Source organism: Oncorhynchus masou, chromosome 1 (genome assembly GCF_036934945.1).
Source record: "Oncorhynchus masou masou isolate Uvic2021 chromosome 1, UVic_Omas_1.1, whole genome shotgun sequence".
NCBI lineage: Eukaryota > Metazoa > Chordata > Actinopteri > Salmoniformes > Salmonidae > Oncorhynchus > Oncorhynchus masou.
In genome coordinates, this window is record NC_088212.1 from 28417842 (window position 1) to 28435634 (window position 17793).

Genomic DNA, 17793 nt, shown 5'->3' on the forward strand with positions numbered 1-17793 from the left:
AGTCACACATAGCCCACATTATGTATGCAATGTTCCTGCATGTGTATGAACGGCTGTGCATTTCCGCCACCAGTGTGGTGCAAAAAGAGTGTATTGAATAAAACAGACCATCCCCTGTCCAGGTTTAATGTGAAACTTTCCTCATGTGTTTCTCTAATGGGAATTGCTTTCTGTTGGCATCCTCCATCGGTAGACATTTGGCCAGATCCTTTGGTGCAGCAGCAAGCTAACTGAATAATAAAGGTTCTAATTTATGGCCAGTGATGTGAAGGAGAGTGAGCCAGCACGAAAAACACTAATGTCAGCTCACTGATCACACAAAGGGGATAATGGGACAGAAAGGACCTTCTGAGTTATGAGACACACACACAGGGTTCCTGTTCTCTACTGAAGACGGTTCAATGTATTTAGAAAAACAGAAGAACACCCAAAGGAATAATATTAATAAATGTGAGTTGATGTATGTGAAAGTTCTCTCAATCACTGATTTCTGGTCGATTTGAAAAAAATAATGAAAAAATGTGTTTGCTTCTCAGCTGTTCTTTATAATTTTAAAATCTACCAAGGTGGGGAAACTATCAGCAATTTCCAAAGTTTGTTCAGTGTTTGTCAAAGGGCCACCTAAGAGGGTGTTTCTCGTGAGACATACAGGTAGTACGTATATTATTGAGGAATTACATAATCTATCAACCAACCTAAAAAGGAAACAGTTATTCTAATACTCTCCTTGTACTCTAAAAGAACATCCTGAATCACCAATGCTATTATCTATACACTCCGGCAGGTAGCGTAGTGGTTAGTGTTGGGCCACTAACTGAAAGGTTGCTGGATTGTAAAATCACCGAGCTGACAAGGTAAAAATCTGTTGTTCTGCCCCTGAGCAAGGCAGTTAACCCACTATTCCCTTGGTGCCAAAGGCATTGACAATTAAGGCAGCCCCCTGCACCTCTCTGATCCAGAGAGAGAAATGCAGAATACACATTTCAGTTGAAGGCATTCATTGTTCAACTGACTCGGCATATCCATTTCCAAACTCTTATTGCTGACTCTTCCAGATAGTCAGGAAAATGAGTAGCAACTTCATGAGTGAATTCAATAGTGCAATAATACCAGAAATGGATTTATTCAGATGGACATGTTTTAAGTCTTTATTTGTGTTCAGTACAGTACATCATTGATCCCACTACGAATATGTCTAAGGCATTGAAAATCAAGTATATTGAACACAGTGGTGTTCTTATATGCATATTGTGGTGACAGAAATGCACATAGATTTTTCAAACAAATATTTCTTAGGCTAATACAATACAGTATTTGCTCACAAAACTCCACACATTCTTTCTCATTTCTCTCACCCATAGTGCACTCATATTGCATTTATTTTAATGTATTTCATATACAGGTATTTGCTTTTTATTATTTATGGCCTTGCTGGCACACACATGCATACACTGTCATATTTTGCTTCACTCAGTGTATAGCCATACTACCTCTTTGCACACAAACATAAAGGCCTCTGCTGTATACAATGGTTTCCTGATTGATTGTACTGAACTAATGGATCTTTTTGTAGAGCACCTCAATATGGGACAATCAATGTGTCATTCATCAGAATCTTGATTTAAATATTTTTGTCCTTTGGCTTCTCTTTTTCCTCTACCACTTCTACTTCCTTTTTGCTTTCATCCTCTTCTCCCTTATCATGCCCTTCTTCTGTTTCATTGGCTCCATCCTCCTCTCCATCTCTACCTTCTTGGTTTTCATCTCCTCCACCGTCTCCATTTTCTTTAGCCTCCTCTTCTGCCTCTTCCTTCATATCTCCATTGTCATCTGTAGGTAGAGACAGTGTGATTAGTTGCTATCCGCTGCAGATACGGAACCTGACATCTCAAAACCTTCATTATTTTTTTTGAAAGCACATTAATTTAAACTCTGGATAATACTGACCTTCTGCTTTTTTCTCTTCCTCAACATCCTCTTCCTTTGCTTCCTCGTCTCCCTTCTCTCCTTCCTCCTCCTCTTCCTCCTGAGGACTTGACTCAGCAGGCTGTGCTTGACTAGCAGCTATAATATCATCTGCAGAGGAGAATGATGAGCTGTACATGCGTAGGTAGGGGGCACCAGAGGTCAGGCTGGACTGCATGGAAAACATGGGGCGGTTGCGGGATGGGGCAACACACAGGCTTTGGGAATAGACACTGGACATTGCCCCTGGTCCTACTGCACTGAAGCGATTCTCCTCCCCTTCAAGCAGCTTCCTGGAAAGATAATAGATACATAGGGTAGATATGTAGATAACATGTAGATAATGAGAGACGGCACAAAACATGCTGATCTAATTTTATAAGCCACAGACCTGTAAGCTGCGATCTCGATGTCCAGAGCCATCTTAACATTCAAGAGGTCTTGATAATCCTTCAGGTACTGAGCCATTTCATTCTTGGTTGTCCTCAACTCGTCCTCCAGCTGGCCAATTGATTCCTGTTTTTGGAGAGATGCTTTATTATGTTAACAGTGTAACATGATTAATAAAGTGTTTATTGTGGAATAATTATGAAATGAAAACATTTTAAGTAATAGGGAGGCACTCTAAAACAATACTATACAAACTTTGCACTATTTTCTAGTGTAGACATATTTTCAATACACATTATTATCAAATTATTTGTACATGTAATCTACAGTCCAAAACTTACCTTGTTGACTTAACGGATGCATTACACCGCATTTCTGTAGAATATTGTGTACATTTGTCTGAAGGATTAAGCTCAGCAGGGTCTAATGCAGATATTCAGACATGTGACATTTTTTTATGAGAAATTGTATGATTTTCATTCATGCTGCTCTGGCACTGACCTGTAGGGCTGCGATCTCAGCACTCTGTTCCTCCTCTACCTCCTGTAACTGATTCTCCAGGGACTGGTTCCTATCACGGCAGGCTTCAATCTCCTGGTTCCGTGTTTGAATCAGGCGGCGGTACTCCCCGGCATCTTCTTTGGCATTGCGAATGTTGTCTGTGTTGCGGGCGGTGCCTTCTGTCATCACACTCACCTTGCTGCGGAACCATTCCTCGGCTGACTGGAGGTTGCGATGTGCCAGTTTCTCATACTGGACACGGATGTCTCGGAGGGCTGAAGACAGGTCTGGCTTGGCCACCTCCATCTCCACGGACACCTGGGCATTGTACTGCACCTGGGCCTGCAGCTCAGCTATCTCCCCCTCGTGGAGACGTTTCAGGAAGGCCAGCTCATCCAGCAGCGTCTCCGTCCTCTTCTCCAGCTCAGCACGGCCCAAAGCAGCCTCATCCGCCCCTTTCCTGGCATCCATCAGTTGCCCCTCCACCTCTTCCCTGCTCACTACCTCCTCTTCATAACGTCCCTGCAGACTCTGCAGCACCTCCTCCATCTGGTCCCTGTGGTTCTGGGCAGCCTGTTTCTCATCGCGGGCCTCCTCCACAGCAGCACGGAGCTGGCGGATCTCGTGCTCATACAGGGACCTGAGGTGGGAGGGCTCGCCATGCCTCTGCCTGAGGATCAGCAGTTCAGCATCCAGCACCTTGTTCTGCTGCTCCAGCTCGTGGACGCGCTCAATGAAACTGGCAAAGCGGTCATTCAGCTCCTGTAGCTGGGCTTTCTCCTGCGTCCGCACGGCCTTGAACTCAGTGCTCACCTGCACCGCCTGGCTGATGTCGAGTTCAGCAGCGGCAGCAGATCTGGGGGTAGAGAGCAGCATGGAGGAGCTACGGCTGTATGTTGGGTAATGCAGTCGGGATGGCCCATGGTATGAGAGGGGGGCAGAGTGGCTGGAATACACCGACCTGGATGCCATCCCTCCTGCACTGTCTCCATATCCTCCACTGCGCAGCATCACCCTCCTCTTGTGTGAAGAGGAGGGAAAGTAAGGGTCGTAAGCAATGGAACTCATGACTTGCGAAACAGGCAGCTCTAACTGTAATAGAGTTGCTGGGTCGACACAGTGGAATCTGCATCACTGTATCTTTTATAGAGCTGGTAATGACTGTGACGCAAACGTTTTTTTAGACCACTGACAGCAGGGATCAATGATAGCTTCAGCCAGCCAAGTCTGAGCTGTTAAGGAAGGGAAAGAGAGAGATTTAAGGGGCGGGGATAAGCAGTGGAGAGACGGAGGGCAATGAGGACAGTCTGAGAAAACAAAATATACATTTAGCTGAGAAGCATGTCTATCTCTCTGAAACACGATGAATAGCAAATATTACCATTATCCCCTAAAAACAAACAAAATCTCAGCAGCGCATCAGGTGACTGCAGAGGCTTTAAACTACAGCGCTGGCAATTGAGGGAGCAAGACTTTTGCCAACAATGACACAGCACTGCACCATTTTGCCACTACCCTACAACTGTGTGAATCCAGATCCCTGCAGTGACTCATTTTGAACCTCATTTTTGTATGTTTAGCTTTTGCTCCACATTTGTATCAGTATTAAAAACTCTTGCCATTTTAATGTAGCCCTTAGTTCAGGCTTTATGGTGACAGTACTACTGGACTGACAGTTGCAGGTTTCTGGGTTTGAAACCCATTTGGGCTATCCCCTGAATTGTCAACGACATTTTTCCTTTATCTGGCTATTCAGACAGGGCTCTAGTCTAGATATGCAACTTCGCACAGACTCCAGAACAATCTATACACAATAGTCACAGCTTCAGGAAGCCTTTTGAAGACAATTTAAAATTGTGAATGTAATTATATTTTGTGAAAATCAATTAATCATCTAAAGACGTTTCCCTCTATCTAGCTACTCAGACTCTAAATATGCCATACCAGCTCTCAAACCTCTAACTCGTGTCTATTTAAAGTTCATGGCTTGAGAAAGCTTTATGAAGACAATTAAAATTGTGAATGTAATGATATTTTCATGAAAATTCTGATTAGGCACCAGGTATACCATACAAGTGCTCACAGATCTAACTGATGTATATTTAAAGTTCCACTAAGAGGAAGCCTTATCAAGAAAATTAAGTGTTGTGAATGATATTTTTGTAAAAACGTTTAAATTGTCTAAAAACATGTACTCATACTATTCTGTAGATATACCATGCCATTTCTCACATCAGGTTCACAGGTAATCAAGCATGGAGGGTTTTTACAGCTAATACAAATCACTACTGTAATTCATCATTTCAAGCACCCTTGTAATCCCAACCCCATAGTCCCAAAACAGGTTACTGCTGCATAAATCAGTTTGCCTTGGTTACAGAGACCACCACACCCCACCAAAGATGCTTTACTCTGGTTTGAGATAAATGTTATGGGTAAACCATGGACAAAGATGCCCATTGCCCCCAACCTAACCTGACTCCTATGTATCTTTGCCATTGGGTAAACCAGAAGAAGAGGCGAAGCGAGAGGGTTTACTCTGCCCCAAATCTTTCCACGAAAATAAGACCACGAAGTGATCAATGAAAGTGTTGATTTTGGTCAACAAAAATGTAATTGCTAATTTGTCAACAGGCGTATTTGATCGAATAGAAGTTTCGTAATGTTCGGGTTGTTCTGAATGCACTGATATAAGTGGACGCACGTGGCATTCCGGCAACTTTGGTCACACACGTATCTGCCCTCTCATTGGCTAGAACGGTCCCATCTGGTCTCGCCTCCTCCCGCCTGGTTTCCATTTTTGTTATTTGTATTGTTAGAGCCGTCACTCGACTATTTTATCAATAGAATATATTATATTTGGGTAAACTGGTTTTGCACGGAAACGTATTTTTATTATTATTTTTGTTGTCAAGTATAACAGACAGACATTATGGAGTTTAATAATTGAAAATAACATAAAAGCATACGCGAAGTGACGATGACACTTATTTTAGAAAATAATTTACAATATTATAATATTGGGCTGTAGACAAGATTTTCTTATTATTTAGTCATTTCAGAGATTCAATTATAGACATAAAGTCTATCAAGAATACTTAAAAGAAGGGTTGCCGGGGGGTCTGAATAAAAGCCCGAAATGAAGTGAACAGAGCCGTGCACCAATTGCGGACAATCAACTGAATATCAGATCTTATGATTGGCGCTTCGAACCCACCCGGTATTAAGCTGTCCAATAACCCACGATTTTACTAGTCATCGGCTCATTCCCCCATGCAGAGTGAACGAGCTCTAGTGCATTTACAACAACAAAGGAGTGTCAAAGTTTTCAAGACCCTCACAGCTAGCTGGCTTTATAATATTGTATCATATTGATGCAGACTCCTAATATATGTCCAATTGTCAAAGTACCGAACAAGTCTGGTCAATGCAGGGAATGATGAGATTGGGAAGGATTGGTAAGTGGCTAGTAACAAAAATGTGCATGTGATGCACACCGAGACTATTAGCTAGCTAGCTAGTTGTACCGCGCTATCTAGCTATTGAGAATGATTCGGGTCAGGATGGAATAAGGATAGCAAGCAAGCTAACTATATATTTTTTGAATCAAATCAAAAACCTCACCTCGGTTAGTTTTCTATCGGTAGATTGTGATGTCAATTATTTTTTTATCAGGGTATCACTAACGTTAGCTAGCTAGCTATGATTCGACATGGGTTATCATCGGTGTTTTGCAGCTTGCCTCCTATCTTTGCCCTAGACGATCGATAGCTAGCTAACGTTACATAGCATAATTTCTGACACTGACATTCACTTGCTAGCTCGTTAGCTAGCTAGCTATCTATACACTTCATGTTATTAACTTCTATTTTCAACATTGATCTTTAGCTTAGCATTGCTGCAGTTGTTTTGAAAAACTATTTCAACTAAAGAGTAACGTTACAGTACATACAGTTAGCTAACTTACATCTCCTGCAGCAATGTTTATCCAATATCATTTGTGTTTGCAATCTTGTCTATAGGTCTGGACAGTTGGAATTGATGACCATTGCAAGCGCATGACTCAAAGATGGTTTGTTTCTTTATTTTACATCCTAACAATCCTATACAAATAGCCAAAACTTCCAAAGTAGTAGCGATGAAGTTGTTGCCCAATGCATTCTCCTGAACAGGTAGTCAACTCGCTAGTCATACTGTACCAGTACCACATGTTCAGTTATTCACAGGACCATCAATTCTCACATTTGTATTGCACATTGATGTCTTTGGCCAATAATGTAATATTTTATTTTCTTCAGATCCGGATTGCAGCACTAAATGCAGCCTCAGCCGCAGCGGATGAGTCTGAAGACCCTCTGAAAACTAAAAAGAGTCGAACTAAGGAGGCACAGGTGTGGTAATCTTGCTGTGAGCCACGTTACACCAACCACATTTGGCTAAACTTTGCTTTCAAAGTAGATATTTGCTTGTTCTGAATTATTTCTCTATTTTTCCTCTACAGGAAGCAGAGGCATTTGCTTTGTATCATAAAGCATTAGATCTTCAAAAGCATGACAAGTTTGAGGAGTCTGCAAAGGCTTATCATGAACTCCTCAAAACCCCATTGCTCAAAGAGGTATCATTCCCTTCAGAGACTCGATGTGTTTCACTGCATGTCTTATTGAAATGATCCTGCACAATAACCCTTTATAAAATTTAACATGTTATCATGCCTCTCGCAGGCAATGCCCTCGGACGACCAAAAGGTGGGTCTTAAGCATCCAGGGCTGATGCTGAAATACTCTACCTTCAAAAACCTGGCTAGTTTGGCTGCGCTGCGGGATGATTTGGAGACAGCCATGGAATTTTACTTGGAGGTAAACTCATCCAAAGAGAGCATAAGTTATGTAACCTATCAGTAAACCATATAACTAATAAGGGGTAAGGAACATCTTAGCGGGAGACTAAATGTTGTTTAGTGTACACAATACATTTGTTCAAGTCCATGTGACCTGAAGATACAGTATATGTTTTCTCGCAGGCTGTGATGCTGGATTCCACAGATGTGAACATGTGGTACAAGATTGGTCAGGTGGCGGTGCGACTGTTGCGCATTCCTTTGGCGCGGCATGCCTTTGAGGAGGGTCTGCAATGTAACCCAGACCACTGGCCCTGTCTGGATAACCTCATAACTGTTCTTTACACACTCAGTGACTACAGCTGTGAGTCATTCCTCTGTATGTCTGTCCTCTGTCACTGTGCAAAGGACTAACTAATCAGTATTGTTTTTATCATATTTCTTACTGTTTAGAACTGTTGATTTGAAAACAATGTTTAAGGGTGGTCCAGGTGTGCCAAAATGATTAAGGGGATAATTATCTATCATACTGTTTTCCAGGCTGTTTGTATTTCATCTGCAAAGCCCTGGAAAAGGATCATTGTTACACCAAAGGGCTGGTGTTGAAGGAGAAGATCTTTGAAGAACAGCCTTGTCTGAAGAGAGACTCCATGCAAATGTTCTTGAAGTGGTACAGCCCTTCTACCTACCTGTTTACTTATCCTAAATGTGTGCTGTCATACAGCAGTCCATGTGGTCTTGATCTTGTCCTCATGCTCCACATGCAGTGACATGTCCATTCACTATGTGGAGGTGGATGAGGAGGAGACCCAGGCCATTGTGGAGGAGGCGATGGATCTGCGACGGCGCAGGCAGGCTCTCTCTGCCCGGGAACCCAAACCAGACCTGGTCCTAGTCCAACCCATCCTCTGTTTCTCGTGAGTCTTCACACTTAATCTTATCTGTTGACAGGTGGATGCACCTCCACTTCTCCTCGTTTAGTTTCATAGGATACAGAGTTGCTGTGAATACTTAAACATGTATTTATTTTTTGCAGTTTACTCCCTTGCTTTTCACTTTGATTAATGATAGGATTGTTTTAATTGACAAAGCATTTAGCATTGTTATGATTCTCAGGTGGAAGAATGTTGGAGAGAGCCTCCTTGCCATGTACAGACATCAGACAACCTGCGAGCCGCCACGCCCAAGCCTGGGCCGCAGAATTGACCTGTCCCAGTATCGCGACTCCAATTGCCTCCAGGCCTTGCCTCCTGAGCCCTGCCCTCCTGTCAGTGATATTCAGACCATCCCCAGCAGCAGCCCCAGCTCCTCCCTGCCTCCACTTCCTGTCCCTGAGCCATCAGCACTGTCCCAGCCCAGCCCTCTCGTTCAGATCACACAGAGCCAGACAGTAGAGGTCATTACAACTACAGCCCCCTCTGTTGGTCAGTTGTTTCTTTTCATCTAATTTTGCATGTCAATTCCATTGATTTGCAAGCATTTAGACAACAAAACAATTTGTGTCAGAATGGCTTATTGTATGCTCTGATAATTAATGTATTGTTTAAATGTCAATTTGTGCCTTCACAGCTATGGACACATCCTTCACTGTGAAGGAGAAGGAGAAGAAGGCCCCTAAGAGGAGACGCACAATGGAGGACAGCGGAGACACTGCCAAGCGCCGCTCAGCTCGGGTCAGAAACACCAAGTGCAAGAAGGAGGAGAAGATCGACTTCCAGGAGCTGCTTTTCAAATACCTACCATCCAGGTATAGTCATGAACCTCAAGGGAACAATAACAACGCAATGCAAATATATTGTTTTGGATGGTGATGAGGCTCTCCTGTTCCACTCAGACTAAAGAAGTTTGACCTTGAGGATGATGACGAGAGCCTGAGTAACCTGGAAGCTCAGTGTGAAGTTAAGCAGGACTCCCAGCTGCTCCATGGCAACAGCGGCATGCTTTTAGACTCTATTGAATACATGGAATCAGGTACATGTCTTATACAATCCTCTACATGACTCAAATGCATTAATGTCAAACATCTTATAGGATTTACATGACATTGTCTTTCTTCATCCCCAGAACAAGAGGATGTCCACAACTTCCTGCTCAATAATATGAGCAATGGTGGGATATTAGAGTTGATGATGTGCTATCTGAAAGCGGTAGGTCAGAAGTTCATGGAGGAGTGGCCTCGGGGGCTGACTGCAGTGGTCCTGGAGGTGTATCACAGCTGGAGGAAGCACAGTAGCGGCCTGCCCAACCCTCTGCTCCGCGACTGCAGTAATCAACACATACGGGTATGGGACAGCCCAGGGATCTATTGTGACTCCTGATTTGTTACTTCATCAACAGTGTTTTAAATTGAAGTACCAATGTTTTGTCATCCCACCTATTGCACCTGTCAATCTGTCTGTAAATGAGTTGTAATTGGTGTTTCATGTGCAGGAAATGTTTCTGATGAGCCTATCATGTATGGAGCTTCAGTTGGAGCAATGGTCTCACAGCAAAGGCAAAAATGGTATGTGTCAAACAGATCGCTTTACTTTGGTATTCCTTTATGAAGTAACCATATTGGTTGGCTTCTTTTTGAATAACCGTACTGGTATGTTCCTTACTTTTTCTTTTTGTAAAGGGTCGCCGAGAAAGTGCAGTGGGGGACAGAGCAGTGTTGTGTGTGAAGCAGAGTTCCCAGGTCAGCACTTTGAAGGGGACCTGTTACAGCTGGCCTTGGGATCATCACAGGGGTACTTGTTTGAGGACAACTGGGTGGCCGTGGTGGTACGTGTTTACTGGCTCAAGGCACGCTTCTTGGCCCTGCAGGTAACCTTAACATTCATCCTGTAACCTCATTTACCCATGTTTTCTTTTGCATATTTACCTTAGTGCTTACATATATAAAAAAAATATTTTTTGCATCATACCGAGTTGACCCCTCCCAATAAATCTCACATTGATTTTTCTTAATCATTGAATTGAATCTGATTAACAATTTCTGTGGATGTGATTCATAACATAAGTCTTGTTTTGTGTGCTTGTCTTCTCACAGGGAGACATGGACCAGGCCCTGGAGAGCTATGATGTGTGTACAGACATGCTGCAGAGTCACGCACGGACCACAGAGGAGGACAAGTACACCATCTACCTGCCCAACCTGCGTGTGGATGCAGCCATCTCAGTGGAGGAGGTCAGTGACCAGTAAAACTAGCACACAAATACCCTATTTGAATAACGGCCCTCACGTGATCTATTATTTTGTCCAACCATCTCGTTAGAGCATGTAGGTCCCCTGTGACTTTGAGTTGTCTGGTTCATCAGAAAGAGTTTCTTTCTCCAAACGTCATTGACAGATTGATAAGAAGCTGAAGTCTCTGGAGCGTTGTCAGTCCCTGGAGGAGATCCAGCGTCTGTTTGAGTCTGGGGACTATGAGTCTGTGGTGCGGCTGCTGCAGCCCACCCTCAGCTATGGCTCTGGGCGGGTCAAGCCTCTGGAGTTTGTCAGCTCTGTTCCTGAGAGGCCTGCCCAGCTGCTTCTGCTGCAGGTTAGCTTCTGGATTCATACAGCAATAGTTGTACTGTGTTCCGTGTCTTTTTATATGAGTCTCCTTTTTTAAGAAGCCTTTCTCTGTTTGGCATGGCACTACTTATCAGTGTGCTACCGATGTAGAAAAGGACAAGCAGTGTTATTGCTTATCACGTCAGTACATTCTATGAGCATAATGCCATGTACAATAGACAGCCATTGAGCCACTTTTAAATGAATGACATTTTTCCTCTTTTCTCGGCATATCTGTACTCCAGAACTCCCTGTTGAAGCAGAAGGACTATCGTCAGTGTCTGGAGTGCACCGAGGTGGCCCTGAACGAAGCCCTGCAGCAGCTCAACACTGTCCCAGCCAGCTCTCACTCAGCCAAAGAGGAATGGGTCTCCACCATCACAACGCTGCTGGGTGGCATTGAGGTCTGCTTCACAGAGGACCTTCAACTCCTGAGCAACGTCAACCGCTACACCAGCATGGCCAGGCTGGCCAACAACCTCATCCAGGTCAGATGCACACCGGGGAAACACTGACTCTAATGTATCTGGTAGACACAGAGTGTGTTTGGAAACATAAAATCATATTCAAATTTGTTGTGTGTCTTATCTCCAGCTGATTGACTGCATCATGGTGATCCCAGATGATCCCAAGGAGCCTAATTTCTCCTCGGTCCTGCCCTGGATTCTCCTGTACCACATCATCAAGCACGAGGAGGCTGCTTTCAACTGCCTGCTTCGCCAGCACATATCAGTAGGGGACGATGAAGGTATGTGGTGGTGGACTACATCATGTTCATAACTGCGAAGATGTCCTGTTTAAATCCATGTTGGAAGCCCTAAAATGACTTGTTCCCTGTGACCCTCTTCAGAAGACTCTAACACCCCCATGCTGCCCTCCTCCTTGATGCTGCTCAACACGGCCCACGAGTATCTGGGCCGCCGCTCCTGGTGCTGCAAGTCAGATGGCGCTCTGCTCAAGTTCTATGTGAGTTGGTCAGCAGGGCTGCGATTGTGTGGACATCCTCTGTCAGCTCAGTTAATTCCCTCTGTTTTGTTTACCTATGATATGGCTTTAATTAGTTTCTAATTGCTTTCAAAGTATTTTTCATAGTTTAATCAGGATAGAACGTTACTAGTGTTGTCTTCATGTTCAGGTTTGTGTTCTGGAGAAAGAGCTGGCTGCCTCTAAAGCGGAGGCCACCCATCCCTACAAAGAGGAGTTGGAGATGGCCTTGGAGCAGTGCTTCTACTGCCTGTATGCTTACCCCAGCAAGAAGAGCAAGGCCCGCTATCTAGAGGAGCACTCTGCTCAACAGGTCAAACACCCAGCCCTCTTACAGGGATACTGTGAGATCTGGCATTCAAGCCCTTGTTTTACTTGCACTGCAAACAGGGACATAAAAATGGTGTCCACGAGTCCATCTGACTCTGGGTAAGTGGAACCAGAGCCAGAATGCCAGAATCCAACAGTATCCCTTTCATGCCGTATTACTGACTGTCCTTTACCTTTCAATGCCATTCACATTTCTGTCAGGGTTTGTCCTATTGTTTTGAGAGAGGATAAGCTAATGGAAATCATGTTAAATCATGTGAGATCATGTAATATGTTCAACTGGCTACTAGGTGGCTGTCAATCCATCATGAGGTTGTTTACACACTGGTACTGGCTTGTAGTGTAACTGATATGCAGTAATTGCATGATGAATAGACTGCTCCTAAGAGACCAGGTTAATTAGTTCATGAATGCAATCCCCGACTAATTAACTACTGGTTGGTCATCCGAGCCATAAGACCCAAGGACTCTACTAGAATGGGTCAAGACATGAGTAAGCAATTTGTGTACTTTCAGGGAATTTTTATAAGATTGATTATCTGGCTGCATCTGATTAAGAATGTACCAGCCAGTGCTGTTTGTCCCTTCTCATGCTAGAGGGAATCACCAAGGTTTCAGTTAGAAGCTGTTTTTCTATCTCAAGGCCATCAGACTGTTAAACAGCCATCACTAACATTGAGTGGCTGCTGCCAACAGACTGACTCATCTCTAGCCACTTTAATAATTAAAAATGGAATGTAATAAATATATCACTAGCCACTTCAAACAATGCCACTTTATATAATGTTTACATACCCTACATTACTCATCTCGTATGTATATACTGTACTCTATACCATCTACTGCATCTTGCCTATATATTTTTTATATTTTTTATATTTTTATGTACATATTCTTATTCATTCCTTTACACTTGTGTGTGTATATGGTAGTTGTTGTGACATTGTTAGATTACTTGTTAGATATTACTGTTAGATTACTGTTAGATATTACTCCATATCGGAACTAGAAGCACAAACTTTTCGCTACACTCGCATTAACATCTGCTAACCATGTGTATGGTGCCTGTAATCGAACCCACAAATGCTGATGCTCCAGACACTCAACTAGTCTAAAGAAGGCCAGTTTTATTGTTTCTTTAATCAGAACAACAGTTTTCAGCTGTGCTAACATAATTGCAAAAGGGGTTTCTAATGATCAATTAGCCTTTTAAAATAGTGTATGTATGCGTTAAAATAATATAATAATTATATAGATTTTTTTTAACAGTACAATACAATATTTTTTCTTATCAAAACTAAATGTGCCTTTCTTTGGCGTGCAGGTGGAACTCCTGTGGAGCAATGCCCTCTTCATGTTCCAGTACTTCAAGCCTAAGACTCTGCCTGAGTTTGACAGCTACAAGACGAGCACGGTGTCTGCTGACCTGGCCAACCTGCTGAAGAGGATCTCTGGCATTGTGCCCCGAAGTGACACTCCCATCCTCACCATGGATGAGGTGTCAGCCTACATCGAGGGCACGGCTGGGAAGGTCAGTACAGGGCATTTATGAGTCACAAATGCTAATTGACTGTACATCGCCTCAACCTGGCTTTACACGTTGCCATGGAGAGTGCTTTAGGCCTATAAAGCACATCATGACCATTCATTATAGGTCATGACACTGTACAAATCATATTATACATTCAAATATGTCTGGTTTACAAATGGAATACTTAATATGTATAAGATTGTAGTTGAATCTCTAAGACTGTTGTCAGACCTGACCTTATCAGCATAGTAGATCATGAGGAGATCATCCAGTGGTTCTTCCCACCTAGGAGCCAGTACCTTGCCTTCCTGAGGGGGGTGCTCCAGCACCCCCTGTGGTCAATGAGTTCTTCTACCTCCTGGCTGACTACCACTTCAAGAACAAGGAGCAGTCCAAGGCCATCAAGTTCTATATGCATGACATCTGTGTTTGTCCAAACAGGTCAGTTCTGTTCGCTGCTATAGTTCTGTTGTTTTAGTATTAATATTTTAAGCAACTCAACATGAATATATGTTGTTTTTTTTACCTTCAAGGTGATTTCTAAATGGTGTGATGTTGATGATTTTCCCTTGGCATGATTCATTCTATGGTTGTAGGTTTGACTCCTGGGCTGGCATGGCACTGGCGAGGGCCAGCCGCATCCAGGACAAGCTCAACTCCAACGAGCTGAAGAGCGATGGCCCCATTTGGAAGCACTCCCTGGCTGTGCTCAACTGCTTTAAGAGGGCCCTGGAGATCAACAGCTCCAACCTGGCTCTGTGGATAGAGTACGGCACCATGTCCTATGCCCTGCACTCCTTCGCCTCACGTCAAGTCAAACAGTGGAGGAGTGAGCTGCCCCCTGAGGTCGTCAAACAGGTGCAGTGGACAGACCAGTGTATAGAATACTCATAGGCACTGTATTCTGTTGTACTTCTCTAAACTAAATGATGTCACACCCTGTCAGTTCCGGTCATCATGTGTCTGAATTAATTGTTTAGTCATTTGATCTGTCGAGGGGAGGTAAATCACTGCTGACAGTATTGGATTTAATGTGTGTTTTTCAGATGGAGGAGAGGAGAGATACAATGCTGGAGACGTCGTCCCAGTGTTTCCAAGGGGCGTCTCGGTGTGAGGGGGATAGTGATGAGGAAGAGTGGCTCATCCATTACATGCTGGGGAAGATAGCGGAGAAACGAAAGCAGCCACCCCGGGAATACGTCCAGCTCTACAAACAGGTGCACAGCAGGGGACACTATCTGTGGACTCAAGTGATTCATAGGTCTGCCTTGCAGACTAGATTTGTACAGACTGGGGGAGTCTGAGGGCTCAAAGGAGTAGGTATGTCCATGGAGGCCAGTATGGTGGAAGGGGAGTGATGGGGAAACTGGGAAGTCAGAGGTCAGGTGATGCAGCTCTGTCTGTATGTCTTTCCCTGTTACCTTCACTGCTTCTTCACCTCTCCAGACCCAGTCCTTCAATTGTTTAGCTCCATTCTATAAATTTGAATCACTGTGTATCTCTGTTTTGTTTTTCTCTTCTTCCAGTTCGTCTTTTGTAGTGTGTTTTGCTGCTCTGTTATAACAAGTCTAACACGATGTCATCAATTTATTAAGCAATATGTGTGAAAGGCTGATATCTGACCATTGCAAGTTATTGACTATGGTAACCAGTGTTTCATTGTGTGTAACACCCATCAGATGAGATTGAGCAGTGTGTCTCTCCTCTTTTTCTTCTCACGCAGGCAGCACATTATCTGCATGAGGAGGCTGCCAGATACCCTCGGAAAATACACTACCACAATCCCCCTGACTTGGCTATGGAGGCCCTGGAGGTACACATGCTTCAGACCATGTGTACCATAGCTCCAGTCCCCACTGGGCCATAACATACAGTTGTGCTTTTGCACATGAAGCAACCACTTAAAAAAAGACAGTTTATTGCTGTATTCGTCTAGAACAGTGGTATTCAAAGTCGGGGTCGCGGGAGAACTGCAGCGGGGTCACCCCCAAAAATACAATTCAGAGTATTGTATGGGACAATATACAAACGTTTTTGAGAAATAATAATTAGATGTTTTTTTTGTTGTTGTTGTGTTTCTTTTCATTTTTATACAATATGAATGTAATGAATTGAAGGTTATTTGTTGACATATAAAAATCTAAAGTTGACTATTTATAAGGTTGTGACATTAGATTTGGGGTCGGGTGGGGTCATGACATTTTGGGGGGGGGTGTCCCCAGAAATTCTGGTGAAAAAAATGGGGTAACTCCTGTAAAACTTAGAATAACACTGATCGAGAAGGAATTACATGCACGTGTCCTTTTTGTGTAGTAATAGATATGTAGAGAGAGTATACCTCATCTTAAAAATCCCGCTGACTCTCTGGCATCTCTCTCCCCCAGCTGTACTTTCGTCTGAGTGCCACCATTCTAAAGCTGCTGGAGGCTGAGGAACCAGACCTGGAGCACGAGATCTTCTTCAACATCCTGGCTGAGGCAGCCACCGGACCCTTCGCCAGGGGGGAAGAGAAGAGCATGCCCAGGTCCCACGAAAAGTGAGGGGCCTCAACCTTCGCCTGGGATCTATGCTCTTTGTTATGAAACTCGCTCTGTGATTCGCCTACAAATCAAAAGAAAAACATGAAATTCCCCCACTCTGGTCCAACCTTTTGTTTTGTCCCCCTCTCTCTCACCTCAGGGAGAAGCCCCTCTTCATGATGGACGAGGACTCCCACTGCTCTGTGTCGTCTGTGTGCGCTGCGGACGGATGTTCATGGGGCCTCCCTCCCCTCCAACGCTGCAGGTCTGACATCCCCACCTTACACGGCCACTCCGGTCGACCACGATTACGTCAAGCGTAAAACCCTCAGGAGGCAGCAGCAGACGTGGCAGCAGCAGCATGAGGAGGAGCAGCAGGCTGATGGTACAGTCCCAGTCCTAGACGCTGCCTCTGGGCCTCTGGGCCCTTCCTTCACTGGGCTGGGTGAGGAATCTCACTGGGCTGGGGAGTAGTGGTGGTTAGAAGGTTCATCACTATGATGATAATGGCTCTGGTTCCAGTAAGGACCCCATATACACTGGGTGATTGGGATATCATGGTAAAATGGGCAATATGGCATCTCAGGATATGTGGATATTGTTTTACTGCACTATAAAATCAACAGCGTTTAGTTTAGGCAAACAGGTGTGAAGGTTGAGTTTGGCAGACAACGTCCAGGCCTGTTTGTTGAAATATATAGTCAATATTTAGACTTTTGTGGTTGTCACCCCCCCCCCCCCCCCTTCTTTCCCATTTCCCTTGCTTCTCCTTTTGATGACATCACCAGTTTCTATTGCAACTTCAGGAGACCTTGTCCCTACATAGATCATTTTCTCATCGCCTCTTATGAAGACATTTTGAGAATAGATCCTGTTTTGATTTTATAATATGCTCTTTTGATTTCATCAGGTGTTTCTGATGACTGCTCTTACTATTTAAATAATTATAGCAGGGCAATTATTTATGAAAATAATGCAAGAGGCTTGCTGACTATCACATTAGACTTGGTTGCCAATATGTTCCCTGTAAGCTGTGGTGTCTTTATAGGGGGTAATGGCCAGTAAAGTAGAGGTCTGTCCTGGACACAGCAGGCTTTTAGTGTGTTGTTAACTCTAGACCCGCTGTAACAATCCCAGAGCCACAGACAGCCAGGTTTCCATTGAGAGCTTTTACCTGATCCTAGTGAACAGTTGCTGA

At 43.8% G+C, this 17793-nt stretch overlaps 2 protein-coding genes across 2 annotated transcripts in view; one reads left to right on the forward strand and one right to left on the reverse strand.

Annotated features, from left to right (window-relative positions):
- Positions 1-1120: 1120 nt before the first annotated feature.
- LOC135541185 (neurofilament light polypeptide-like) overlaps positions 1121-17793 on the reverse strand; it is a 29489-nt gene continuing 12816 nt past the window's right edge. The window contains exons 2-5 of the mRNA XM_064967297.1: positions 2857-4088; positions 2357-2481; positions 1948-2258; positions 1121-1830 (exon numbers count right to left, since the gene is read on the reverse strand). Coding sequence (XP_064823369.1) covers positions 1622-1830; positions 1948-2258; positions 2357-2481; positions 2857-3924 — 1713 coding nt within the window. The 5' untranslated portion in view covers positions 3925-4088 and the 3' untranslated portion in view covers positions 1121-1621. The remainder of the gene's footprint in view (positions 1831-1947; positions 2259-2356; positions 2482-2856; positions 4089-17793) is intronic.
- LOC135541174 (calcineurin-binding protein cabin-1-like) overlaps positions 6132-17793 on the forward strand; it is a 63062-nt gene continuing 51400 nt past the window's right edge. Inside the window, 28 exon segments of the mRNA XM_064967288.1 lie at positions 6132-6314; positions 6879-6928; positions 7155-7247; positions 7358-7471; positions 7578-7712; positions 7877-8057; positions 8234-8363; positions 8461-8610; positions 8810-9117; positions 9263-9440; positions 9528-9664; positions 9758-9975; positions 10124-10196; positions 10311-10498; positions 10725-10862; positions 11026-11217; positions 11477-11719; positions 11826-11979; positions 12082-12197; positions 12367-12528; positions 13870-14076; positions 14366-14517; positions 14673-14934; positions 15123-15293; positions 15800-15889; positions 16461-16612; positions 16756-16818; positions 16820-17040. Coding sequence (XP_064823360.1) covers positions 6926-6928; positions 7155-7247; positions 7358-7471; positions 7578-7712; positions 7877-8057; positions 8234-8363; positions 8461-8610; positions 8810-9117; positions 9263-9440; positions 9528-9664; positions 9758-9975; positions 10124-10196; positions 10311-10498; positions 10725-10862; positions 11026-11217; positions 11477-11719; positions 11826-11979; positions 12082-12197; positions 12367-12528; positions 13870-14076; positions 14366-14517; positions 14673-14934; positions 15123-15293; positions 15800-15889; positions 16461-16612; positions 16756-16818; positions 16820-17040 — 4231 coding nt within the window. The 5' untranslated portion in view covers positions 6132-6314; positions 6879-6925.